At 51.9% G+C, this 27,886-nt stretch overlaps 1 protein-coding gene and 1 non-coding gene across 3 annotated transcripts in view; both read left to right on the top strand.

Moving 5' to 3' along the window:
• The first annotated feature begins 3,495 nt into the window (after positions 1 to 3,495).
• PPARGC1B (PPARG coactivator 1 beta) overlaps positions 3,496 to 27,886 on the top strand; it is a 110,959-nt gene continuing 86,568 nt past the window's right edge. Inside the window, exon 1 of one of the 2 annotated variants that reach the window (XM_023617445.2) lies at positions 3,496 to 3,902. In XM_023617445.2, coding sequence (XP_023473213.2) covers positions 3,825 to 3,902 — 78 coding nt within the window. In that variant the 5' untranslated portion in view covers positions 3,496 to 3,824. The remainder of the gene's footprint in view (positions 3,903 to 27,886) is intronic. The other variant, XR_011425507.1, reaches the window with a different exon arrangement.
• On the top strand, positions 6,289 to 6,354 carry MIR378 (microRNA mir-378). The gene has a single exon (NR_032940.1). It is a non-coding gene; the product is annotated as a microRNA mir-378 (primary transcript).

Raw genomic sequence — 27,886 nt, 5'->3', positions numbered from 1 at the left:
CCTGGCCTGGACCATAGAATCACAGAGTTGTGGGTGGCTGGCAGGAAACCTCAGTGATTATCAGGACCCATGTCCCATTTCCCTCACTCATTCAACAAAAATTTACTAAGCAGTTGTGTTGGATAGAATGTGGGCAGGGATGGCAGCTGTTGTGGTCGCTGATTGATCCAAGGCTTTTAGCATGATGACGGGCACAGAGTAGGTGCTCATTAAACATCTGTTGCATGATGGGCGGTTTCCTGTAGCAGAGTCATCTAGGGGAGCCCATTAAATGTAGGTTCCCGGGCCCATGGCAGACCAACTGAAACGTAATCTCTGGTGATATGGCTCAGGTGACTGTCACACCCTCTAGAGTTTGAGAACCACGTCTGTAGTGTCTGAATAAAGCATTCTCCTATTATCAGAAGGGAGAAAATGCTGATGGTTTTACTTTTGAGCATTTGTTGATAGTGACTAAAATATTCAAGTTAAATAGGTTCATTGCGCTGGAGCCATTTCCGTGGAGACTGGAGGAGTCTGGGCTTTGCCCAGGGCATGCGCAGAACAAACTTTCACTAATCTCGGGAGAGGCAAGGCCAATAAAAGGGCCGAGAAGATAGGAGTCAACACACGGAGTCCAAGTTTGGAGTTATTATTGCCTTCCACTTGAAAGTCATAAAATAAGAAAGGTGCCACCATTCCAGCTTCCTGGTTGCTGGTGTGAGGTCTTTTCAATCCCTTTCAAGGGTCTGTGGCTTGGTCTGTCACAGACCTGGGTTTGAATCTCAGCTGTGTCTTTTAACAGCTTGGTCTTTAGCTAATCACCGTTTTAAGCTTTGCTTTCCTCAGTCATAAAATGGACATCACAATGCCGATGACTCAGGTTGTTGCAACCTGAGATGCTATAAACTCAGGTGTTTGGCACATGCTCAGTACAGAAAAGCTGCTACGTTTTGCTGATAGTTATAAAGTACCATCATATCTCTGGCGGGTTCCGGAGAGGTTCATTGAGCCCAACCCTTTCGCTTTACAGGTGCGGAAACAGCCTCAGAGACGGAAGCAAACCGCGTGATTGCACAAGATCATCTAGCACCTTACATTTCTTGAGGGCTTCTAATTTCAGGGGAGAAGTTCCAATTCCTGCAGGGACTAGAGAAGGTGAGGAGGCTGACTCTACAGGTGTCTGTGACGAAGGAATTCCTGGGATAAGATGCTTTTGAAAAGGAAGCTAGATATCTCAGGGGAGGTGCCTTCTCACCTGGGTTTATTGCCAGCCAGAAGCCCATCCTGAGGACACAATGATCAGTGAGACAGTCCCTGAAGCTGGGCAATTTGAGACTTTTCTATCAACGCTGGAGTTTTAAAGACGAAAGCCTTTGGTGAGCATTGTTGAGGCCTTTCCTGGGAGGCCCTGTCTGGCCCTGCAGCTCTGCAGGAGATGACTGTTCTTGGGGACCCTCCCTCTGAGACTGGCCTCTAGGCTCTAAGGGGCATAACACCAGTCAGAGGCCAGGCTGGATCTGGTAGCGACACCTCTGGAAGCTGTCCCACAGGCCTCTGCCTCTGGTGTCCAAGGGAAGCAGCTGAAAAGTGGGGCCTTAGGGGAGCTCAAGTCTTTAGTGCTGGTGGTGATGACAAGAGTGAGGATCAGCACTTCCTCTCTGCCAGGTGCAGGGCCATGCCATTCATTTTACATGCATTGCTTCATTCAGTCTTTACCAGATCCCTGTGTGGAGGAAACTGAGGCTCGGAGGTTAAATAAATGACCAAGGGCACATGGCTAGTGAGTACCACAATTCACAACCAGATCTCCTGGAGTATAAGATAGCCAGCAGCCTGCAAGTGCCAGAAGAAAGGAAAGTAACATTGGCTTTCAAGGGGTATGTATTTTATCCTCATTTTTACAGATGTGGAAAGAGAGGACCAGAGTTTAGCATTTTCCCTATGAGGCCAGGCACTGTGCCAAACACTTTGCATATATTATCTCCTCAATCATCCTATCAATCATAACATCCTTATGAAGTAAGTCATTCTGTGATCTCGATTTGTGGAGATGAGGAAATCGAGGCCCGAGACTAAATGACTTGCGGGTGTTCCAAAACCGGGCAGTCTGACCAGAGGGCCCAGGCTCTCAACTTCTCCAGTTGCCCAGCACTGGAACAAGATGTGGCAGGGCTGGACCAGAAGCCAGGACTGCTGACTCCCAGCCTCGAGCTCCAAGGCTAGATGTAGGCTCTTTGTTAGAATACCTCGCTCCTTAAAAGCGCACCTATAGCCCAAAGGGTGAATTCACGCCCTGCAGTTCCGGGAAACTAAGACTGGAGAAGAAGGAAGCTTTTGCTCAGGTGTTCAAGTCTGAGCAGTTGTACTGTCCTGGGGACTCTCTTTGTTTCCTCCACCGGCTGGGAGGGAGCCCTGGGCAGGGCGGGCAGGGTGGGGCAGCCCTTGTGAGTACAGGGTGGGAGGAGGGCAGGAGGCAGGCATGCCCAATCAATGGGCCTAAATCTTCCCGCCTTCATCCAGGTGGTGCCCTCATCTCCCGGCGGGCAAATAGCAGGGCACGATGAGGGCAGTTCAAGATTGGAGTTGGGATGCCTAAGTTCTGGTTCTGGCTCAGGCACTCACTCCCTGTGGGCAGTTTCCTTGTCCATAGGATGTGTGATGGTGGTGGTCGGGATCGAAACCTTCTAGGTTTTTCAGTTAACGCATTATTTATTAAACACCTACTATGTTCCAGGCACTGGAGACACAGCAGGTGCAAAAGCAGATTCAGGCCCTGCATTCAGGTGTCTTAGAGTCTAGTAAGGAGAGACACGAAGATCAAATCTTCACTGAAACAAAGGTAAAATGGCAACTGTGACCAGCGTTTTAAAAGAAAGGTCTGCAGGGCTAAGGATGCCCATGACGGTGGGGGTGGGCAGAGAGAACGGGTTGACAGTCTGAGTGGCAATGGGGAAGGAGGCCCTGAAGATGTGGTTACTAGGTGAATGGCCACTGGGCAGGAGACAGCATTCTGTGTGTAGAGGCCCTTTGTGAAATGGTTCATCAGAGGAAGTGGGAGAAGGCCAGTGGGCCTGGGGAAGCCGGCAGGAGCTTGGCCACTTCAAGGCATTGTGGGCCAGAGTAAGAGAAGTCATTGAAGTTTTCTTGGCGGGGGGGGGGCGTGAGGGGAGACATGAGAGCGAGAGAGAGGTGGTCAAACTCAACAGAAGATGGGTCAATGCATCTTTCAAGGAAAAGGTAATGTTATCCCCTCCAAGGAGCCTTCCCTGATTTCCCCACCTTTGACCTACGGCAGCCCAGGCAGAGCAACTCGAGCCTCCAGCCCGGGTAGGGAAATTCAAACCTCCTGGCCAGTCAGGCCTGGGCTTTGTCTTCCTGCTATTGAAGCGCCTTGCGGCTTCACAAGAGGCCTTCCCGGGCCTCAGTTTCCCCGGCTGTGCAGAAGCAGGTTGTCTCGAAGGACCCGCCCAGCGCTAACGCAACGTGATTCGCTCTGGCAGGAGCGGGGGGCTGCCCGCATTGCTGCGCAGGCATCGGGCTGGGGCTGGGGCACTAGCACCCGGCTGGGGGCGCTTTCCTCCCGGCTCGGGGCTGCGGGAGAGGATCGCGGCGCCAGGCGTTGGGCAGGAAAGTGGGGGCGCGACCCCCGGCTCCGGCTCGCGCGGGCCCGCTCGGCCCCGCCCCCGCAGCCAGCGGCCCTGCGGCAGCCCGGGCCTGAGCTCCGCCCTCCGCCTCCCGCCGGCCTCGCTGCCTCCTCCCGCCTCCCTCGCTCGCTTGTTGGCTCCCTCCCCCGCGGCCGGCTCGGCGCTGACTCCGCCGCACGCTGCAGCCGCGGCTGGAAGATGGCGGGGAACGACTGCGGCGCGCTGCTGGACGAAGAGCTCTCCTCCTTCTTCCTCAACTATCTTGCCGACACCCAGGTACGGCCAGCAGGGGCCGCGGGCCCGGGGCCAGAGGTGCTGAGCTGCGGGGGCTGCCGTCGCAGCCGCGGAGGCCGGGAGGCAGCGGTGGGCGCACTGGGGGGACCCGGGGTTCCAGGCTGCAGAACCCCCATTCCATGCGCCCCGCGATGCGCCCCGTTACGGGGGCAGGGAGCTGGAGGGCCCCCCCGCGCATGCCAGAACGCTGGCGCCGCGGCAGCTGGGGAGGGTCTAGCCTCAGTCCCTTGGAGTCCGCCCCCCGCCGACAGGGCTGGGGGGTACCGCACTTCCTTGGGGAGGTGGAGCCACGCCAAGATGTGGGGGACCCTCAGCCTGGCTCTGGGTGCTGAAGGCGCGCCCTCAGGCTCCCAGCACTTGCTGCCGTACTTTCACGTGGACTTGTGGCCCCGACACAGGCGCCTGCTCCGGTCCCCGGAGTCCCCTGGTTCTCCGGTCTCCAGCCCCCCGCGTGCTGCTGCTGGCCCTCCGCGGTTCCCTTTGGGCGCCCGCAGCGCGGAGTTTCCTGCCAGTTGCCTGCTAAGGGCATAGGGGTCTGCGGGGCACGTGGACATGCGAACGGGCAGAGCACCTTCCTGGTTTCGCTACCCAGCGGAGCCCCCCGGGGGAAAAGCACGGCAGGATGGGGGCGGAAGGACTGTCTGGGGGCGCCTGGGTCCCCTTGTGGCGCGCGGCCCCGTGTGCGCTCGGAGATGCTGGGGGAAGGGAAGGCGAGGCGGCGTCCCGGGCTGACTGCTCCTGGGAGCCCCACCGGCGACACGCGCGTGACAGGAGAGGGTGCTCTGGTGTGCAGGGGGGGTTGGCGAGGAAGCTGGTGACTTGGAGACGGATGGGGGTGGGTGCTGCTGGGACTAGCAGCCACCGAAAATGCCTGCACAGGCGTGCGCACCCCCAACCCCTTCCCCGGTTTCCCCCACCGCATGCCTGTTGCAAGCATAAAGTTTGGCCCCATAGTTAGGGTTTTTTTTCCTCCGGGCGCCCGGCTGCGGGTAGCCAGGAGGTTGGGGATGCGGTGGAGCCGAGAATGAGACCCCGGATGCGGGCGCACGCCTGGGAGCGGAGAGGGGCCGCCGGGCGGAACCGGGCGCGGCTCGCTAGGGCTGGTTTGGTACCTGGAGTCGGAGCGCCGGTGCCGGCTCGTTTTGCATAACACTGGAAGGGAGGGGGAAGGCGGCGCCCGGGGCGGGGGGGCGAGGAGGGAGGGCAGAGAGGGAAACTTTGCTTCTTGTTATAATCTGCCTGTCTTTGGGCGGCAGCAGCTGTCATGGGACCGGGTGGGCGGGGAGAGGCTTGCAAGCTGACTCCTTGCCGTGAGACGCGACTTGGAGCGGACGCAGCAGCCGAGACGTTCAGCTCCGGGCGGACTCCGGGTGGCGGCTCCCGGCTGGCGGCTCCCGGCCGGCGGCTGGGACGGCGCGGCGTGGCGGGGTGTCGCCGAGAGGAAGCCCGCCACGCGCGGGGGAAGGCCGGCCCTCGCTCGCTGCGGACGGCCATGCGTCAGGGAGCCGCGGGGCCGCGTGGTCGGTGGCGGGCGCGCTCGGGTGGGCTCGGGGCAGGGGCCGATGGGGCTGGTGGCGTGTGATCGCGCTTCTCCAGGCCGAGGGAGAGTGAGATGAGCGGTCTGCGCGCGCGGGGGTGTGTGTTTGTGTGCACACGCCGCGCGCGCCCGGCGCGTACCTTTACCTCTGACGAAACTGCAGTGTAGCTCCCGCGGCGGTCACCGGAGCCGTCACACGTCCCGCGCCCCTGTCTGAGCGGAAGGTCGACCCCCTCCCCCGTCCCGGCCAACAGCCTGGGGCTCGGGGGACTGGGTGCGGGCGGGGCAGAGTTGCCACTGGGAAAGTTACGTCCTCAGCCCTCGCAGCGTCTCCAAACCTCTGGACTGAGATGCGGGTGAAGGAGGCCTGAAATAGCCGCAGCGACCGGGAGCAAGAACTGTCTGTTCTGGACCCGACTCCAGGTTTTAACTCCATCTTCAGTGTTCTTTGGCTCCCCAATAATTAATTATTTTCCCTTTTAGCCGCCTAGGGGGCCTACCCAGCAGGCATATTTCACCCAACGAAACTAGAAAATTGGGTAATCAAGTGTCAGCACAAGCAGTGCAGTGAAAGTTAATCTGGGACGTTTGCTCTTTTTATTTAACCACGTGACGGGCTGGAGATCTTCTGGTGATCCTTGCCGGCCCAACTTGGGAAATGTAATTGATAGGGGGAGCTTTGCAGCCACCCCTAGAAGGCTCACAGAGCCCAGCGGGGAGAGGACCTGGGCGGGCCATCGGGTGCCTCCTCATTTTGCAGTTGGGGATAGAGGCTGTGAGGGGTGAGCGGCTTGTACAGGACCACGCAGCCAGTGAGTGACAGAGCCACCCAGGGCTCCTGACTCCAGGTCCTGTGTGTTACCTCGAAATAGCACTGGACTTGGAGTCAGAAGGCCTGAGTGGAGTCGCCTTCCCCACTCTCTGGCTGGGTGACCCCGGAGCAAGCCATTTTAACTCTCTGAGCCTCCTTTCCTCCATCTGTCAAATGGGGCTGGTAGTGCCGGCAAGAGAAGCCAGTGGCCAGGTGGTGGGGGTGAGCACTGTTTGCATGTGAGATGTCTGGTTGTTCCTGCAACTCCCTCTCCATCTCCCTTTGGAAGGGGTGGGGAAAGTGAATAAAAAGGTATTGGTTGTCTTTATCCAAAAACTTGTGTTGTCTTTCCTGGCTAGTCCAGGATCAGACAGAGGGAGGATGCCTGTGTAGGAGACTTAACCTTGACTTATTTGGGCCAAAGTTCAGAAATTCAGCAGCCCGGGGATTATGCAAGTTTCTTGGAAAGGTTTGGGACGTGGATCCCAAAGGACTTGGGGTTGGCCTCGCCTTTGCTTAGCCTGTGCCCCTTGCCTGCGGTGCCCTCACCGCCCATTCTGCAGGGCCTTCCCTAGCAGCCCTTCCCAGCCCCGCTTGCCCAGCTTTCTCTCTCCTCTGGTTTGCTTAGTCCACCATTTTGTGTGTGAGTCCCGTGTCCCAGGAGGTTTCTAGAACTAGAGTGGTGCCTTTCATATCTGTGTGCCCCCGTGGCACCTGTCCCCATGCTGAGTTCTTTGCTCAGCTCTTGGCTAGGCACATGAAGTACAGACATGGGCCTGGGCTGTACCCGGGCCCTGCCCTGCCGAAGCTCCCAGGCTGGCCAGGGAGACAGCTGGGCAGCGAGTAGCAGGAGAGAGGAATGCAGAGGGCTGCAGCTGTGGGCAATGACTTAGGCTCCAAAGGCCACACAGTAAGCCCACGCTAAATATGGGTTGTTTGAAGTCACTTGGGACATCAATCATAGATGCCCAAAATGTCAGAGTTGGCAGGAACTTTATAAATCATCTGGTCCACCCCCTTATTTAAAAATATTTAGTTATAGAATTGTTAGAAAATACTGACAAGCCTGAAGAAGAAAATTGAAACATGGAATCTTACCCAAAGATAGCCACTATTAATTTTTATATATCTTTCCAGACTTTTTTCTTTCCTGTTGATTCCTATCAATTATATCTTTTGTACAGAAATGGAATCATCCTCTATATACTAATTGTAACTTGGAATCACACTGTTGTAACTTGCTTTTATCCCCCCTCCAAACAATTTGCTGTGACTGTCTTTACACATCAGTAAACATTCTACTTAATATCTTAATATCCTAATGGTTATAAAGTATTTCATGGAGATTGAACTAAAATGTATTTAATCCGTTCTTTATTGTTAGTCATTTAAGTTGTTTATAATTCTTTTTTTTTTTTGCTCTTGTAAGCCATGCTGAAATGAATATCTTTGCATATGTCTTCTTTCCTTCATTTAAATTCCTAGAAGTGAAATTACTGTGTCAAAGGAACTATGCAGGCGTTCAGTAAACACATTTCTGGATTGCCTTCTAGAAAGATTGTGCTGCTTACACACTTACCAGCTTTGTGTGGGATCGCCTTGTTCCTCATCCCCAGATAACACTTGGTATTTTCATTGTTTTTCTTTTTTGCCAGCCTGTTCGTCAATAAAGTCTGTCACCTTGTTGTTTTAATGTGCATTTCTTTGATTACTTGTGATGCTGGACCTTCTCCCCATGTGATTATGGGCCATTTGTGGTTTTGTTCTGTGAACTGTCCTATTTGTGAACTTGGCCCATTTTTCAGTTAGTACCCTATCCCCTCATTGTTGTGAAACTGGATCTGAGCACCAGGAAGGGGTCTCTCCCACGTGAAGAATTGGGAAAATGGCTTGAGGTCCTAGTCTTCCCTTGCTGGGTCTGGAATACTGCTGTCCCACAGTCCCCAAAGCCAGGGCTAACTCCTTTTCCAGGTCAAAGTTCTGGCCATGTGTAGGGGCAGATGGAAGTGCAGTCTTTGCCTCCGATTCACCTGTGTGAGACCAGGAGGAGTAACTTCTTCACCTGAGCCCAGAAGGGCCATGTTTGCTGGCTTCGTTTACCAGAGGCCCAGGCTCCGCTTTCACTGGGGCCGCCTGGCTGGTGCTAATGATCAGGATGCCTGTGAAACCCAGGAAAGGCAGTGGCCCAGCAACTGGGCCCCGGGGGCTCGTATTTCCCCTTCACCTTGGGGCCCTCCTCTCCCTAGCTGGTGAAGGCCAGCCAGAAGCTCCATCATTGCCAAGATGTGAATCACTCCTTTCCTCTTCTCCCTGGAATAATAGAAGGAAGACTGGTTTGAGTCAGAGCAGCCTTGCAAATAGGGGCTTGGGCTTGGAAGTGAGGTCATAACACGAGCATTGCAGTGTTAATCGCTGTTTCCTCCTTTGTCATTGTCATCATCACCACCACATTATGAGCATCCTCTAGATGCCATGCACTCTGCATTTTTACGTTTCATTCTCATAAAGATTCTGCAAAGTCTAGTGCTATTATGATTCCCATTTTACAGATGAGGACTTTCCAATTTCAGAGAACTCACTGATTTGCTGAAGACAACCTAATTATACTACCTTCGAGTGGGTGGAAGAGCCAGGATCAACGGGCACGGTTCCCAGACCCCAAGCTCCATGAAGACAGGGACCATTCTCTGTTTCCGTTCCTTATATTTCCAGCAGCTTGAGCAAATGAAGGCATGTTGTATAGAGAGAAGACAGAACTCATAAGTCGTCTACTTCTCTAGGCCTCAGTTTCTCAGTCTGTGAAATGGGGATAGCAGGCCTTAACTCTCAGGGTTGGGAATTAAATAATATAATGTGTATAAAATGAGCGTCAGCTTGCTACTCACAAAACTTGGAATTCTCTCTGAAGCGCTTTAGAAGCGCAGGATCAAGTATAGTGTGAACTCCCGTCCTTGCAACCTTTTTCATGCAGAAGAGAGAAGCATAATTCTTGCTATGTGAGGGTAAAGGGAACACCAATAGTCATTTGGAGGAGATTGAGCGGGCTCATTTCCTGTTTGTCCTGTCCTCAGAGAGGTGAGGTGACCCACCAAAGGTCTCAGCCATCCTGTGGACTCAGCTGATTGGATTGCCCATTCTGTTCCTCCTCCCTCTTCTGGTCTCGGTCCTTGTCCATTCACAACTGGATTCCTGCAGTCACTAGAGAGCATGTCTAATGTCACTCCCTTGCTTGCACATCACCCATGGCTCCCCAGTACTTTTAAATTAAAGCCTAAAGTATAACCAATGTTCAAGAACCTTCAAGTATTTGAAGTTGGAGACTTGGGCCCCAGATGGTCCTGGGTGGTCTGCTTCCCCTTTGGGATCCTGGCCCACCCTACAGTGTGTCATGAGTCCTCTTCCTGAAAGTGCGGGCTTGTGCCGCTGTTTTCTGTCTCCGCTGTCTCCATTTCCATCACTCATCCTACAAAACCCAGCTCCCGCGTTTGAGTGACGCCTTCCTTCTCACCTTCAGGCACAGCTGCTCCAGCCCATGCGTGGCAGCGTGCACCCATTTCAAAGTCAGCCTGTCTAGTTTGAGTCCCGGTTCTGCTGTTTGCCGGCTGTGCGACCTTTGGTGGGTCACCTCACCTCTCAGCTTCCATTTCCTCATGTGTAAAGATAATGATGAATAGTACTTCCCTTAAAAGTTGTTTTGAGGAGTCAATAAAAATCAAATGACAAGATGGATTTAGAGCATCTAACGCAACGTGTGGCGTATACTAAGCACCAAATAGTAGGTAGATCTCTTCTAGGATAGCTCACGTGAAGTGTTAACATGTAGGAAATCGCTCCAGATTGTTAAGCTCCCTGAGGGCAAGGATTTTTGTTTGATTTATTCAGCCCTTTTTCCCCACAGCGAAGAGACAAGTGTTTGGAACACAGTCCCCATCCAGAACCCTCACCGAGAGAACGAATATGCTAGACTGTGAGCCTCTTCAGGGCACACACTGCTTCCTGTTGTGTCTCTTCGGTCCGTGTATTCCTGAGAAGGGACAGACTAATAAATGCTCCTGGAATGCCCTGAGCCGTCCTCCCCACACCTTCACCCCCACCCTTTTACTGTCGTCATCGCCCACCTGCACATTGGGACCCGCTCACACCTGTCGTCCCCTCTGGGAAGCCTTTTCGGTCACCTGTTCTTCTGCCTCTGCCCGCCGTGAGGAGGGGGCGGCTGACTCTTAGCCCTACAACTAGGTTGGCAGCTCTGGGAGGGCAAGAAATAATATTTTTATCCTGGACGGGCATTGTGGTTAGCCATGAAGTAGACGAGTTTTTGAGCAAAAGAATGTTTTACATGATTAGGTGTCAGGTTCTCTGAAAAGAACTTTGTATTTTAAACATTTCACTGTGGAAAATGTCAGACACAAGGAGCCAGTGGTGGGAACGGAATAGTGAATGCCCGTGCCCCCGTGACCCGGCTTCGACTCGTGGCCACTCTTCGTTCCTCCACCCACACACTGCCTCGTGTCATCCGTGCCTGTTTTCAGTGTGTATCTGTGAAGGGACCTTTGAGGACTATTGCCTGGGTGTCTTACAATCATTGTGAGGTTGGTTCTGTCTCCTCCATTTTGTAAGTGATGACACTGAAGCACAGAGGGTTATGTGAGTCATTCAGGGTCTTGGCAGCTAGTGAGTGCCAAGGGTTTAAATCAGAGGTCTACCACTTACTAGCTGTGTGACCTTGAGCAAGTGTCTTAACTTCTCTGATCCCAGTTACCTCATAGGCAAAACTGGAGATAATAGTAGTATGTTCTTCTAAGGATAACTGCAGAGGATAAACAATGCTTGCAGCGTTGCCTGACATATAGTAAGTGCTCAATAAATGGTAGCCACTATGATAATGACGATGTAAATACACTAATGTAAATTTGAGCTTTCGGGAAGTTGGGAGTGCATTAGAGACCGTCTTGCTCAATGCCCTTACCTTGAAGTGAGGAAACAGACTGGGAACAGACAGGGGATGCCCTCAGATCACCCAGGAGAAGCAGGACAGGACCCCTGGCTGCTGTCTGCTTGGGCAGGGTGGCTCTGCATGGCAGGGACTCAGCTGTCTGGGACCCACTGTCTGGGGACTCAGCCGGGCGAGCCCTGCTTGGCTGAGATGAGATGGATGCTCCCCGGCCGCGCTGCAGCCGTGTTTTTGCCTTGTGCTTGCCTGGCAGAACACAGTCATTTAGCAGAGGGAGAGCGAGGAGACGGTAGGAACCAGGCCCTGAGCAGTTGCAGCAGCCGGCCCACGAGTGGCTCCCTGATGTTGCCATGGCAAACAGCCTTGGCAACGTGGCTGCTTGAGCCTTTATTTCTGCTCAGGCTCCTCAAGGGGAAGTGTGGTACCCAGGACACTGGGGAGGGCCCTGCCCTGGCTCCTTGGCACCGAGGAGGACCCGGCTTCCGTGCTGCTAACCATTCCAGGCCACAGCAGCCCCTTCTCAGAACATCTGCAGGCCCACCCTGCACAACCTGCAGAGCAGACTCCTGGGTATGACATTCGAGGCCTCAAATGCTTATCCATCCACCTATTCATCAAATACTGTGTGACCATGCGACCTTGCACCACTGCTGCGAGAGCAGAACATCGTATTCTTAACATGGACCCTGGTGTTAGGTGTTCCCAGTCTGGCTTCATCTTCAGCCGTATCTTTCAAGAATCACAGTGATGAGAACAGTCAACAGCTGCTAACCCTTTCAAGCAATCACTCTGCTGAGCCCTGTGCTAAATTATTCACATGTGCAATCACGTTTAATCTCAGAGGAGCCCCATGAAGTAGTCCCCACTGTTAGCCCATTTTACAGTCGAGCAGACTGAGGCTGACTCCAGAGTTGGTGGTACTGGTGTTGTTCTGCAGTCCCTTCCCTGTACCAGGCAGCCCCAAGACCCCTGCCACGGTATCTGTCTCCCTCACCTCCAACTGCATCCTGGAGGCCCAGCTCGAGTGCCACCTCCCTAATTCCCCCTTTCCGAAGTGGCCTCTTTTGCTCTGTGATCCCACAGTCTCTTACAGACACCTCGTGTGTCCTGCCTGCATTACTCTGTTCCCCGGTGAGTTTATATCCGTCCTCCAACTGCCCCCAAACAAAGCAGATGGAGGGACTGTCTGAAGGAGAGCTCTGAGTGTCCTGGTGAGGAGTTCGGACCTGGCAGGCAGCGATGAGTCAGCCGAGGGTGCATTAGGGTTGTTATTAACAGCAGCAATCATAGAAAATAGCTAATACTTAGTGACCACTTGGTATGTGCCAAGTACGAAGCTAGGACCTCTAGGAGCATTATCTTGTTTCATCCTCAGCCTCCTGGTGAGATCGGTACCGTGGTGCTCTGACGCTGCAGGAAGTTCAATGACTTGCCCAGAGGACCCAGGCAGGAAGTGGAAATGCTGGAATTTGAACCCAGGGCTGCCCCAGTTCAGAGCAATCACTAGAGTGTGGCTAATCTGGCTGAGCAGCAGGTAGAAAGAGCCGGAATGGGGGTGACGGGTGGCAGGAAGGGAGCATCTGCAGTCGGCCTCAGCAGGGGCGTCCGGTGGAAGCGAGAGGGATGTGGGAGAGAAGGCCCAGAGTGTCGGGGCTTAGTGGCATCTCTCCGGCCGAGATGGGGTGCAGAAGAGGGTTGGCTTTGAGGAGGATTGGTATGGGGAGGGACTATCCGTTTGCTCAGGGCCCGCTTTGTGCCAGGTTCGTCCCCATCCCTGGCTTTCCCTGGAGCCTTGTTAAATGCAGAACTCCGGGCCCAGCCTGTGATAGCGCTTGTTTATGCGTTTATTCTTCACTCCTCTCTCTTCTCTCCCCAGTCAGGACTGGAGCTCCCTAAGGAAAGGGATCTCGTCAGTCCCCCAGTGCCTTAAGAGTTCCTGGCACTCTGTAGGCCCCCAGTAACTATTTTTTGAGTGACTGAATGAGTGAGCAAATGCTGTTAGATCTTTCAGAAAATTCATCATGCCTTTGCCTGGCCCCAGAGGCCCCTTCTCTGTGCTTGGAGCTGTGCTAGGATGTGTGGTGATGGGATTGTCCCCGTCCCCACAAGGAGCCTGCTGCCCTTATCTCCAAGATGGCCTGGCACCCAAAGGAATCAAAGGCAAGCACTTTCTGAAGCTTCTGGAACCCCCTATGAGAACACCCCTCCAGTGGGCAGGTCTTCGTGGACTGTTAACCCGCTGTCAGGAGTCCAGCCTGTCACAGGGCATTGCTCTGGCCCAACTAGGGCAGGGCTCCAGCTTCAGGAGTCTCTGTATCTGCGGGTAGGTGTCTGGTCGAATGTGCCGGCACCTTCCAGGGAGGGTGAACCCAGTGCCTTACACTGGGCTTCGTGTCTGTTGCCTGGCTGCTTATTCCAGAGGGCCTGGGCAGGCCGGCCTCCGCTCTGCAGGAAGAAAGGGAGTTCCAGGGAGGGAAAGGGGCGAGGGAGCGCTCGGGGACCAGTGGCTGCATCCTCTAGCCCGAGAGGGTTAACTCCATGCCATATCGATCTTTCTTTCCTTCCTCGGAATCCTCTCAAGACTCAGTCTGTCCCACGTCTGATCACCCGTCACCTTAGGGCTACTTAGGGCCAATCTGCCTTTAGTTTACACACACTTCTCAAAGATCCACAGTCCTGTCCAGCCTCATCCCATCAGAAGCAGCAAGTCGGCTCTGTTAGTGTGTGTCTGTGTAGGCATGGGGCAGGGGTGTGGTTCCGCCAGAGGCAGAAACACGTGGACTGTGGCCCTGCAGGCAACTTGGGGCCTTTTTATTTTTATTTCTTAAAGAGAAGACAGGGTCAAGGCTGACTTCTTTTTCTTTTAAAGACTGGCACCTGAGCTAACATCTGTTGCCAATCTTCTTTTTTTTTCTTCTTCTTCTCCCCAAAGCCCCCCAGTACATAGCTGTACATTCTAATTGTTGGTCCCTCTAGTTCTGTCTGCTATGTGGGACGCCGCCTCAGCATGGCCTGATGAGCGGTGCCATGTCCACGCCCAGGATCCAAGCTGGAGAAACCCTGGGCTGCCGAAGCAGACACCAACTTAACCACTCGGCCTCGGGGCCGGCCAACTTGGGGCCTTTCAGTGAAGGGACAAGAAGGTGCCTTGTTCCTGAAGTACAAAGCTGATGCGTCATAGAGACAGTGGGTCATCCCCGAGGAAAGGCATCTTCTGTACCGTGTTCCCTGTTCGAGGAAGCAAGGAAGAGGGAAATGCACTTGGACCTTACCATCTAAAATAGGAAGTCTGTCGAAAGCAGGAAAAGTTTCACAGCCACCTGTAAACTTAGCTTCTTGTGAGCACCCTTCTTCCTCCATGATGTCGGGGGAATAAGGAGTCAGTCTAGCTGTAAAAGCTGTGAAAGCTAAGGCAGCCTCCTAAGGTGAGATGTTGTCTTTGTATTTCCAGGGCTGCACGGGGTGTAGAGAGTGTGTGGCAAATGCTGATTGGCCTCAAGAAACCGTATGGCTTAGTGACTGACGAGAGCAAACTGTCTGGTTCAAATCTTAGCTTTAGAACTTATTAGCTGTGTGATCCAAGGAGTGAGACAGCTACTCTGTGCTCTAGATAGCCAGCTCCCACATGGGAATAATAATAGGCCTTACTTCCCGGGGTTGGTAGGACTAATCAGTGGCTCTCAGTCATGAGTGCGTGTCCGAATCAACTGTGTAGTTAAAAAAATAATAATTATACGTCTGGGGCCATCCCAGTCTTATTGAATGAGAATCTTTGAGAGAGAGCCGGCCCTTAAGCTTCCATGTTTTTAAAAAGCTTCCTCTCATGGCACCCCTGCTCTGGTTCTAAACAATCAGATACTGTTTGTAGAGTGTCTGGCATTAAGTGGGTGTCGCCTGCCCTCTCTGTCCTTCCTGCTTTAGTCTGGAGCACAAGGTGGCACTGAGGATACAGGTGACCGAGGAGGGGATGGAGGGCCCCTTTATGATGCCCGTGTAGAGCAGGGCGGCCTCCTCATCTGGTGTTTCCATTTGATCTTCACGTCAATTCTGCGTCGCAGGCAAGAGGAGAGGAGTGTTCCCACTTTACAGCTGGGAAAATGGAGGCCCAGAGAGGGATGTGATAGGGTCCTGCAGCAAATCAGTTTTCAAGTATTTGTCTTCATCGCTGTATCTGACCTCCTTGAGCCTCAGCCGCAAACCCGCTTATTGGACAATTCAGGAGGGGGCATCACAGTTACTGCAAGAGGTGGGTAGGTTGGCAGCAGGGGAAGGGAGGGAGCCTGAGGGAATGCAAGCCATCTACGGACCCTCAGACCAGTGATCATTTGATTTATCAGGACCCTTAATGATCAGAGAGTGCTGGTCATGGTCCCAGGCCACACTGCAGTTTAGGAGAAGCAACAGGACTAGAACCCACTTCTCCTGATGCCCAGTTCACTGTCCTCCCAGGTATGTGTGCTGCTTCTACAGAGTGGGCAGGGCATAGCTCAAATGATAATGGAAGTGGTCTTCGAGCTAATGTAGTGAGGCCTTTGCACATGCTGTTCCCTCTGCCTAGCATGCTCTTCCCAGGCATTGCCATAGCCTGCTGCTCCCTCACCTCCTCCAGATCTGAGACATCACCTCCTCAGAGAAGCCTGTCCTGATCATCTTCTCTCCGCTTTCTTTTCCAGTACTGTGTTCTCTTTTCCTTAAGGCGTGTACCACTCCTAGGTACTTTCTTGTTTATTAATTTGTACCTCATTGATTGCCTGTTGGCATTGTGGAAATGGAAGCTCCACAAAGAGTGGACATTGCCTCTCTGGCTCCCACTGTATCCCCAGTACCTAGCCTAGGGCCTGGCACATGGCTGGCACTCACCAAATGTTTCTTGAATGAATGAATGAATTAATTAATTAATTCAGTGTGTGCTGAGCCCTTAATCTGTACTGGCCACGGTGTTGAGCTCACTTAACTCTCCCAACAACCCAGGAGATAAATACTCCTAGCCCCATTCTTTAGATGGAGGACCTGAGGCTCAGAGGGTGAGTGGTGGGGCTGGGGGATATAGATCCTTTGCTGACTGAGCCACTCAGAGGCCCCCAGGGGCCCAGCAGGCAGGTGTGACCAGAGCCCTGCCCCCAGGGAGTCATGCCCCAGTGCCCCAGTGACCTCACACCACTTTCTCCCTAGGTTGGGCAAGAGCTCTTCCCTGTCCTGTGGGTGCAGCCACAGGACCTGCTCAGCAGCACCCTGGGCCTCCAGCCTTTTCCAGCACTTGCCCTTTGTCCTGGTGACTGAGGGAGTGGCTGCCTGGCTTGCACTTTGTGGACCGGCCTCCAGCAGGAATGTGGCAATCTCCCACCTCTGGGGGTGGGTGGGAGTGGGTGGGGGTGGGTGGCGGTGGGTGGGCCGGGCACAGCATAGTAGCAGGCCAACCTGGAGGACAATGGTGGTATCTTGCCAGAGGCCCTTCTCCCTAGAGCCAAAGTAGGCCCAGATTAATGGATCGAGTCTTCGGGGAGAGCAGACTGGGCTCGAGGATGAAGGGAAAAGCCTGCGAGGCAGGAGGGAAATCTGGAATCTACCCCAGAATGAGAAGAAAGACCTCCTTTGCTCAGATGACCTCACAGTAAATTTTCAATAATCCAGTTGCGGGACAGCCAGACGAAGTGGTGTCAGCTGGTTCCAGTTGTGGACTCAGCCTGGGGTCTGGATTTTGAGGGTCAGCGGAGGGCAGACTAGAACGGTGGTCAAGACCCGAGCTCTGAGGCAGGGTCTGAGTCCAGAGTCCGTCATTTAGCAGCTGAGTGACTTAGGGCGTGTTTCTTAATCTGCATGGGTTCAGTTTCCTCCCCTGTGAAATGGGATAATAGTAAGTCTCTCAGCGGGTGGTTGAAGCGATGAGAAGATAAAACATCTGAAGAACCTGGTGCAGTGCCTTCTTGTTACCGTGATAACGGCAGCCAGTGACTGGTTGCTTTGATGACAGATTGGTGGAGGAAACTGGTGGACCCCGTGAGTTATACAACATGGATTATCATTCGATACCCCTTCCTTTTTCTGTCCATGCAGCCATCCCTCCCTCTGTGCGGGAAGCCAGGACTGCAGATCTGACAAGCCCTGCTCCTTGTCCTGGGAAGCACAGATCCGCAGATGGCCGTGGAAGGTGGCCAGTGCAGAGGGAGTGTCCAGACAGCATGTGTAGCAGAAAGAGTATTGAGGGATGAGCGGGAGCTGGCTGATACGGTGGAGAGGGGCGTCCTAGGGACAGACCAGCCTGTCCTAAGGCCCTGCACAGCCCTGCAGTGAGTGACTTGGGGAGACGTGAGCTCCCTCCCCATTCGTGGAGGATTTGAGCTGGCTGGAGGACTCCCGGGAGGGTGAAGAACATGAGGATGACCTCAGTGTCTGGAAGAAACACAAGTAGGAGCACCAAGATTTCCAGCCCGAGAAACCAGCTGGAGGCTGCTCTGGGGCGTGGGGAGGTCTTGGTGGGGGTGACTCGGTTTTCCCCGGGCCTCACAGGCAGGACGGAATGAATGATATGACCCTGTGGTCTGGAGTGGAGGCATAAGCCTGGGGCACAGTCTCTCCCCTGCAGTTCTGGCCGAAGTCCTTTGCCCAGTAAAGCAACACTCTCCAGCGTGGTGGGGCCGGGCCCCCACAACCACGAGGTACTTGATGGGCAGGGATAAGGTTTGTAGCTTTACAGGATAAGCCTTCAATAAATTTAATGATGATAATGATAATTATTGCCATAATAATCATAATTATGACTCCTGTTCCCACCGCTGTTACCCCTTTTAGCATATTACTGTGAAATCCACATGGCGTTTTCACATCCATGATTCACATCCTCATGAGGATTTTCATTTCCATTTTACAGATGAAGCACCTAAGGCCCAGGGATGTTGAAACGACTTGCCCAATAAGGTCACTCTGTAGGAACTCAACAGAAGTAGGGGACTTGTGGCCCCCTGAGGCTGCCTGGTCGAGAAGGAATGGTTTTGTAAGGGGCCCCTCAGCTGTTCATGTCAGAGCCTTGTCTAGGCTGAGTTCCTAGGATTGTCTGTTTTTTTTGCTTGAGTAAGATTGTGGCTGAGCTAACATCTGTGCCAGTCTTCCTCTATTTTCTGTGTGGGATGCTGCCACAGCATGGCTTGATGAGTGGTGTGTAGATCTGTGCCCGGGATCTGAACCCATAAACCCTGGGCTGCTGAAGCGGAGCTTGTGAACTTAACCACTACACCACCAGGCCACCTCCCCAGGATTGTCTTGAATCCTCCTTGGAGCAATGATCCCCAGTCTTTTTGGAGTTCCATTGTGTGATTTTTGCAATAGTTGCAAATCCCCCCAAAAAAGAGGGGATTTCCATTGATTGCTCTTTAACTTCCATTGATTCCTCTTTAAATTAGAGTTAGGAAAGAGAAAATCTTGTTAAGAGAATTTCTTAGCTGCCCTGGAGATTAGAGTGCTATGGTGAGACCATTGTCTCTGGGAGTCTTGAAGAAGGCCTGGGTTCAGGTCCTGCCTGTCCCTCATTGCTGTGTGACCTTGGACAAATCTGGCTCCCTCTCTGGGCCTGAGTTACCCCACTTCTCCCATCTCTGCCGCGCTGTAACTCATTCTTTTTCTATCATGGGGTTGTGTTGATTTTGTAAATTCTGCTTGGGGTGGAACTGCCAGGTACTGGATAGAGAAGGGAGAATGTTAGAGTCTGGAGACAGATGGAGCTGGGAACTGTCGCCTCTCAGACCAGCAGTGTGATTTCTGGGCACAGCCAGTTGCAGGTTCTTAATTCCCCAGTTATGTCCCTTTTCCTGGCGACAGGTGCTGACTTCTCTTTGAACTGCAAGTTGGAAGAAATTTGTCATGGGATCATGTGCCTTAAACGAGTGGGTTTGGAAGGAGGAGAAGGCGGAGGAGGTCCTCCAGGCAAGAGAATCCCCGACTTCCAGCCCTCTCAGTGAATCACGGAACATTTGGATAAGTCACTCACGGGGGTGGAAAGATTGGGTGAAAATCAGGAACTTCGGGCCAGATTTTTTTAAAGGAGCAAATTATTCAAAATCTTCTACTGATAGATTATATCTAAAAATTGATTTCTTCCCTTTTTTCACAGTACTGTTTTATCCATCTTGAGTCATTTTTTTATCTTAAAACTGCCTTTTAGTTCTCTCTGTTTCAGTTATAAAATATTTTAATGAGGAAGGGAAGGTGTCAGCGAATTCTCAGAGGCCCCGGGGGTCGGCAGACTTGGCTGTGGGCGCTCCTTGAGGCTCAGGATGGCTGCTCTTGGCCCCGGGCCCCCAGTGTCTTTCAGGCAGAGCTGCTACCAGCTCAACCATGAGGTCTGCATTATTTAAAGAAAGCTCGCATCCACTGGAAAAAGAGCGACCGCACTTACTGTACCGTGTGGCCAATAGGCAATTCAACACCAGAGCTCCCCAGCTCCCTCCCGCCCTCTCCAGCTGCCAGACTTTGCAACCAGCCACCAGGATTAGGTGACAGCGGGACTGATGGGCAGGTCCATGTGCACACAGTGGGTGCCCGTGTGGGCGGCCCGGCCCCACTTCAGCCTTGACAACGGGATCTGCCTTGGTCTAGGGCAAGCTCTGCTCTGAGCCTTACAGAACAAGTTAAAACCACTTTTTTATTTTTTTAATTTTTAATTTTTTTTTTTTTGAGGAAGTTTGGCTCTGAGCTAACTACTGCCAATCCTCCTCTTTTTGCTGAGGAAGACTGGCCCTGAGCTAACATCCATGCCCACCTTCCTCTACTTTATATGTGGGACACCTACCACAGCATGGCTTTCCAAGCGGTGCCATATCCACACTCGGGATCTGAACTGGCAAGCCCCGGGCCGCCGAGAAGCGGAATGTGCCAACTTAACCAGTGCACCACCAGGCTGGCCCCTAAAGGCACTTTTGTTCGGTAGTAAAAGAAGCTAAAAATTATGTAATTTAAAGCAAAAAATTTATATTGCTGTAACTCAGACATTTGTTTAATTGCTCCTTAATTCACCATCATCCCCAAAGTGTTTTGGAGAAATAACTTATTGCCTTAAATTCCTTTTTTCATTTTATATTTTGGTTGTTTGTTCAACAAATGTAATATATATATATTTAAAATTAATATTCATTTAAAAAAATTTTTTTTTAATAAAATTAAAAAAAAATTTCAAGTGTTAGGAACTAACTTGTCAGAGAAAGTGAGACCACCCATGTCCTGTAATCTCTTCCCCTCAAGAAACAACCACTCTGGTGTGTTTAAAGGCCTTTCAACTGAATATATGATTACCTGTTTTCTTTAATTTCTGTATAAATTGTATTTTCTTGTTACAAAAGTGGCAGGTGTTCATTTATTGAAATTTGAGAGAGTACAAATAGGCAAGAGGAAAGAAAAAATCCTAGCGCCCAGAAATAACCAGTCAAAAGCAGTGCTTTTTTTTTTTTTTTTTTTTTTTTTTAAAGTACCGTTGTAGGTTCCACCTCCAGCCGAGCTTCCCTCCTTGGGCGCACTTCTCCTGCCTCCCAGCTGTCATTTATGGGCTGGTGTCTGCCTGTGACCTTGAGAGGGAGAGAACCTAGATAGGCTTCATGTTTAACTGTGGCTCCTGGTGTGGCCTCGTTCAGCCTCTCTCCTTTGTAAAATGGGAGCAGTCCCTGCATTGCTGCGACAACGCGTGTATCGTGGAGTCCAAGCTAATTGCACGTTGTAGAGTCATAAATAGATGTAAGGCAGTGTTGTTACTCCACCAGCCTGCGCGTACCACAGCGGCGTTGGCTGTTGTTTTAACGCAGACAATATCTGATCACCTCCAAGAATTTCACATGACCTGAGGCCATTCTACCCCAGGATTAAATCACCCCGGGGGGTTGGGCTTTTATTCCACGCACTGTGTATCTCATCTGTCTATACATAAGTTTGTTAATGTGTACAGAGCAAGATAAACACCCTTGCTGGTAGAGAAAGCATTCAAACCCAGGCTTCCTGATTTAGAATCGATTACTCAGCCGGGCCCTTTGAAGTGTTAGCTGATCCACCTTGTGATTCAGCTGCATTTGGAGCCAGCCCAGGGGGAAGAGATTGGTGGGGGTCACGTGGAGCAGGCCCTGGAAGATCCAGCTACCAAACATTAATTTTCATACTGGTTTTGACATACAGCCTTGTTGAATGGGAAGAGGACAACAGACTGGCTTTTGTATTTGTTTTGAAAACGTAACATGTGATCCTGCTTGAAAAAATTGTAAAAGTTACAAATGGAAGTCCTTTCTCCCCTTCTTGTGCTCCTATCCCCAGGGGCACCCTGCTACCAATTTCTAACATGTTCTTGCAGAGATAGACCATGCAGAGACCAGCATATGGAGGGTCTGACTTCCTGCCTCCATTTTTTGCACAAATGGTAGCAAGCTGAGAGCATGGCCGTACAACTTGATTTCTTCCACTTAATAATATATCTTAAAGATCTGCTTCATTTTCTAGCTTGACTGTCGTTTGTTTAACGGTTTTCCATTAGGCATTTAGGTTATTCCTAATTTAGTGCTGCTATGAGTCTGTAGGGACTGTCTTTGTCTAAGTGTCATTTTGCTTGGGAGTGGATGTGTAGGATAGATCCTCCGAGGGGAATGGCCCAGTTAAAGAGCGTGTGCATTTCAAATTTTGGTAAATATCGCCACATTTTCCCCTTCGTGAAATTATATTAGTTTTGCATTCCCACAGAAATGAATAAGAAATGATCGCTTCCTCACGCCTTCACCCATACAGCATGGTATTAAACCTTTTTGATCGTTGTCAGTCCCGCCTCTCTGGAGTTTAAATTTGCAGTCTTCCCCTCATGGTGAAGTGTCACTTGTGATTCCTCTGCAGTGAGCGGCCCGTTGTGCTGTTGATTCTTTCTCATTGGTTTATAGGGATGTACTTATTTTCCCCACAGTTTCCCTCACAAAACCCTGGGACCTTTTTGGGCTCCCTCCTCCCCTCTGGCAGTGCCGGTTGGAGGAGAAAGCCCGCTGGACTAGGGTGGGGATCCAGCTCCTGGTCCTGCCACCTGCTGGCTGTGGGACCTGGACGAAGTCTCTTAAACTCTGAGCCACTGTTTCTTTCCCACTCTGTGAGGTGAGGATGTTAGCCCAACAGCAGGGTTTTGGGGTAGGTGAGATAATCAATGTGAAAGTGTTTTATAAATTGTAGAAAGCTGTAAAAACTGAATATCACATTCATATTTACATAGTTTCAAGTGAGTGAGAGAGTTTAGATGTCTAAAACTTGAGAGTAGGGTCAGCTCGTTAAACAGGTGGGCCAGGTGAGGCCTCGAGACAGTGGACCTGCCGGAGTCCTGTGTCAGAGGCTGGCCTGACCGGGAACGGGGGCCCGAGTCGTCCTGCTGTAGTGGGAGCCATGGGTGACATGCAGTTTCTTTCAGAGCATCCTGATTTTTATAGTAAATTTTCCCAGCTGCCACGACAGCCTTTCCCTTTCAAGGGGAGTGCTCTGTGGCTGAACCCCAAGAGCCTGTCCTTTAGAGCTGGAGAATACATCAGTTGGAATCTCAGTTCTGCCAGCTGTTAGCGGCAGAGCCTACACCAGGTGACTTCACCTTTTGGGGCCACGGTAGCCTTCTTTGTGGAGCCCAGAGGGCTGTTGAAAGGATTACTGAGACCACGGTGGTGGAGCCCAGCCCGTCTGGCACATGATGCGGCTTGGTTGATGGTGTCATTATTACTGGTTGGCATTGCAGGAGGCGTGGTGGCTGCATAGTCACGGGGCCAGGCTGCGGCCGATGACACCCTGGGTTCAAGGCCTCACTCTGCCTTCCCTTGCTGGTTGGGCATCTTGCATCACCTCTCTGAGGTAATGGTGGGAGCCCTGGCTGGACAGGCTTGATTTGAAGAATCGGTAGACTTTATATTTATATACAAAGTGCTTACCATGTAGGTGGTACTTCATAAATAAGTTATTTAAAAAGTACTTACTGATGTGCCTGTTAGGTGCCAGCACTTATCCAGATGTTGGGGATTTTGAGCAGAAAAGTAGCAGCATCCCTGGCCTTGGGGAGCTTACATGGCCCTAGTTCATTGTTCATTCTTGTTTTACTTTTATTGCTGTTCTCGGTCGCGTGGTCTGGCCAGTGTCAGTAGGTTCCGCTTGGCCCCTGCTGAGCAGCTCTAGGACACACACTCAGGGGATTTGGGATTTTTCCTGCCCCTGTAGACTGCAGGTCACTTCCTGTGAGGTGCTCTTTTCCCATAACCTCAGGAACTTGACTCAGCCTGCCTCCCTCCTCCCCCGACAGGGGTGGGGGCCTCACCTGTGACCTGTGAGCAGAGGGGATCAGAGCCTCCTTGACCGGGGGCCACAGCCTTATGGTCCAGTGCCTTGTCTGACATCCCACTGAGACTAGACCTGGCTTCCTGACCTCTTGACCTGGGTCATTCATTGTTCTGCCAAGGGGCGCTTCTCTCACCTAACCCATGTTTAATGCCCATTTCCTGGATGCCACCATTGTACTCGGACCTGGGGAAACAGGTATGAGCTAGACCCAGTCATGCCCATGGGGAGCTGGCCTAGGGAGGCAGAAAATAGACAAGATGATAACAGCTAGTGATAGGCCCTGAGAAGAGAATCAATACAACAAGGACATGTGATGGCGGCCAGTAAGCTACATTACAAAGGGTGGTCTGGAAGCCCCTCTGAGATGCTATTTGTGCTGAGGCCTGAGAAATCAAAAAGGAAGTAACGTTTTGGGGGAAAAGTGTTCTTGGCAGTGGGGACAGCAAGAGGAGAGGCCTTGAGCACCTGGGCTTGTCATTCTTCACGAAATACTCCAACTACCCATGAAAACAGGACCCGGGGCGGGGGCGGGGGGGGGGCGGCTGTAAAGAGACCAGGTGTGTTTGAGCATCTTTTCAGAGCAGGTGAGGAGCTAGTTATAAATCAGAGCAGGGCCCCGCCCGAGGGGATTGCTGAGTCAGCCTCGGGGAGGTGAGTGAATAAATGCAGTTTAGGCCCTTGCTTGAGCTACAGTATTTATTTGAAATGAGTAAAACCCACAAGGCCTTTATAAGTTGCCGAGTCGAGGCCTTCCTAATTCAGGGTGGCTGTGGCAGGCTGTCCTAACAGATGAGGGCTTCCTCGCTGCCTCTCCGTCTAATGATGTCAGCGTGCACAGCCACCGTCGACACAAAGTCAATTTCCACTCTTGGATCTGCGATTTAACGCCTGGCTGCTCAGAGGGCTGCAGAGAGTTGGGGGTCACTGGGGCTAATTGGGTTGCTTAATAAGAGGGAGGTTCTTAGAATTGGAATAGCTGGGCCTGGGGGCAGGGTCATGATGTGGAGAAATCAGCAGGGCTGGACCAGGGGGCCAGGCTGGAGGAGGAAGGGAGGCCCGGCCAGAGGGAGCCGCTGGTCACAGAGCTGGAATGACTCGGATTAATGTGGAGGCGTGGACTCCTGTGGACACTGCTGCCTTGGGAGGGAGTCCTGTTGCCCTAGGAGTTTGTGTTCTAGAAAAAGGACAGGTGGGCAGCTTGGGGCATTTTCTGGCCTTGATTAATCTTTCCTAGCAACAGCTTGGGTGGTGGGGACCTTTTCTCCCTCACTCTCCCCTTCTACCATGACCCTCGCCCCTATCCCACACAAAGCACGTCTCTGGTCAGCGCTAGCTGGTGCTGGGGACAGGTCTACTGCATCATGGCCGTGTGAGGGTGCTGCTCACAGCAGTAAGGCTAAAGGTCATTTGGCCAACTCATATCCCACCATGGGGTGTACTCTGGCTGGCTAACTTGTGCCCTTGGGGCAAGTCTGGCCTCTCACCTTGTTCTAGGTCACAATTTACTTACTCATCCATTCACTCATTTACCTAGTCAATCATACATTCTTTTGTTTATTCATTTATTCAACAAATACTTGTTGAGCCATAGTCCATGCCAGGCTCTGTGTTGGGTGCTAGGAACACAGTCTCCACAGGATGGACTGAGCCCGCTCTCTTAGGGTCTGTGGGCGAGGGAAGAAGAGGACCTGTGCATCGCACACATTGTCATGATTCTACTTGTCATTGACGCTGTACGTCACTTCCTGTTGTGAGACCTACCTCGAAAGACAAGTCCTGGGACCTGGCTGCGGGGTCCGAATCCACGTGGGATCTCCTGTGTGGACCTGTGCTGGGGCAGGTGCCACCTTTTGGGAGTAGGGGTCCTATCTGGGAGCTCCTTACCACGGGGACTCACAGACGTCTGCAGGCCAGTGCTGCCCAGGCACTTGAGCCTCCCTCCCAGGCTCCACGGCGTCTTTTGTCTCAACTGGAGTCATAGCCTGCTTTTTTTTAAAAAATTCAACAAATATTTAATAAATATAAATTTTTTGCATTTTCCTTCCAGCTTTAAAGCAGATTTAATTAATTAAAGAATTGGCCATTAATTTTATACATTCATAATGCCTCTGGTTCACGTAAGAGTAACTTCCGCTTTGTTTTTAAATGTAAAATAAAAATTTATTTTAAAGTTTTTATTATTAAAGAATTAAATCTTTATTGAAGAAAATTAAAGAGATACACCCTCCAAAAGGAAATAAAAGCCACCCGTAATTTTGTTATCTAGAGGTGACCACCGTGAACATTTCTTTCGTCTTTCTTCCCATATACATTTTTCCTTTTAAAAAAAGTAGATCATATTGACTTTGTGACTTTTTCACTTGGCATTATACTGGATAATGCATCTTTATTAAGGTCTCATTCATCTTTATTAAGGTTTATGGAAGGTCTTTAATTTTTGGCTTTAAATTTTTAACTCACTGTTTTGCTGACAGCAGGCCCATGTTCCTCATGGATGTAGCTCGAGATTCTGTTTTGCGGTTTGATGTCTCTCCTTGAGAGCCAATTATGTTTTACTCATGACCTCAGGCAAGTAATTGACTCCTGTTTGCCTCTTTATTTATTTGTAAAAGGGGGAAATTACTGTCCCTCCCTCTTGGAGTGGATTTGTGGGGTGAACGAGTACATGGGCCTGGTACCATAACAAGAGCTGCCACTGAGGAGCAGGAGGGGTGGGTGGGGTGCCCCCATTCCTGATTTGGTGGCCAGGAGCCGGAGCCCCTGAGGGTTAAGTCACCTGCCTCAGTGGCTGTTGACCAGAGTCAAACTGGAGCAGCATATAAATGAAAGTTGGGCTGCGCCCTGGGCAGGGGCGGGCTGCTTCAGTGAGAAGATGGACCTCCTGCTCCTCCCCTCATCCTCACAAACCAGAGGAAGTGCATTTGGTTAAGAATGACCCACATCCGGCCCCAGGCATGCTTCCAGCAGCAGAGTGGGGCAGCTGCACGGCTGCTCCTGGAGGGTTGGTGAGTGGCTTGGCTGCCAAGAGCCCCTCCCAGACCGGAGGCCACTCACACCTGCCCTGGATATTGAGGCTCAGAGAGACTGAGCTCTGGGCCCAAGTCAGGCAGTGTGTTCGTGGGCAGAGCTAGGATTTAAACCCAGGGCTTTCCTACCACCTCTTAAATGTTAGACTCCTTTGCCTGGTGGGATGGAGCACGTATTGTGTGCGAGAGGAGCCGTTAGGGGGACAGACAAAAAAGGAGGGTGGTCCTTGCTGAAATGGTGCGTACACATAATAAAAGAGATGCTGCAAGGGCCAAGGATGCAGCAGTGACTGCCACTGATGCATTCCTTCAGCCTGCGCCAGGCTGGGCCCTGTGCTCAGCTCCGTGAGCAAGCAGACTGCATCAACCAGCAAAGAGCAAACTGTGTCAGCGGCAGAGGGCTCTGGTGGCAGTTCCTGGGAAGGATTGCTGGGGTGGGACCTGAGGTTGAGCTACCCCAGCTGCAGTGACCCCAAAGCCGGGGACAGGGCCTTGGCATTGAATGGTAGCTAAGGGCAGGGCTTTTGACTCAGACCAGCCTTAGTGCTGAGTCTGAGGATCCTGCCATTTAACATGCTGTGTGATGTTGGTCAAGTTCCTTGGCTTTTCTGAGCCTCCTGCTCTGTTTAAAAGGGTGCAAGAATGAAATGAGAATAAATGAACATAATGTATCTACAGCAGCCAGGTGGTTATCATGTCAACTTCTCCATGTCATTGTCCCTCACGGTGGCGGCAGCAGGTGTGTGGCAGTCCAGGACGTGCTTGGGATTGGCATTGCTTGTACATTGTGGAGTGAAATATAAGTAGAACCCAAATGCTATGCAAATATGACAGACACTGTCCTGCTAACGATCTTCTGCACCTGCCACACAAATAAGAGGGACCGAGGCCTGCTGGGCCTGGCTGGGCCTTGAGTTGGGGAGGAGCGGAGTCATTTCTGGAATTTGCCCCAGGGTGTAGCAGTCTCCCCTTTGGCCTGGTCCCACAGTGCGCACCCAGGCCCACTGAGCATTCAGGAAGAGCCTCCCATCCCTGAAGTAAACGTAAAAGAAAAAGCCTGTGCCTCAAACCAGGGGACAGGGTGGGAGGAGCAGGCAGGTGTTCTGGCATCGAAGCATATCCCCCGCCGCTCTGATTATTAAAGCAGTACGGGGTGTCCGCGGGAACTTGCTCAGTGGCTGGTGCTGGCTCAGCCTCCGGCCCCTTCTCACACTCCACAGGACTGTTTTGGTTTTGGTTTTGAGGGCCCTGGAGGGACTGCTCGGGTCTGATCCTGCCTCTGTGGCTTATTAACTTGACAGGCTGCGGGTCCCTGCTGTCCTTGGT

This window comes from Equus caballus, chromosome 14 (assembly GCF_041296265.1).
Source record: "Equus caballus isolate H_3958 breed thoroughbred chromosome 14, TB-T2T, whole genome shotgun sequence".
In the NCBI taxonomy this organism is placed as follows: Eukaryota; Metazoa; Chordata; class Mammalia; order Perissodactyla; family Equidae; genus Equus; species Equus caballus.
The sequence above is the reverse complement of the archived record's forward strand: the minus strand, read 5'-3'. Positions and strand labels throughout refer to the sequence as shown.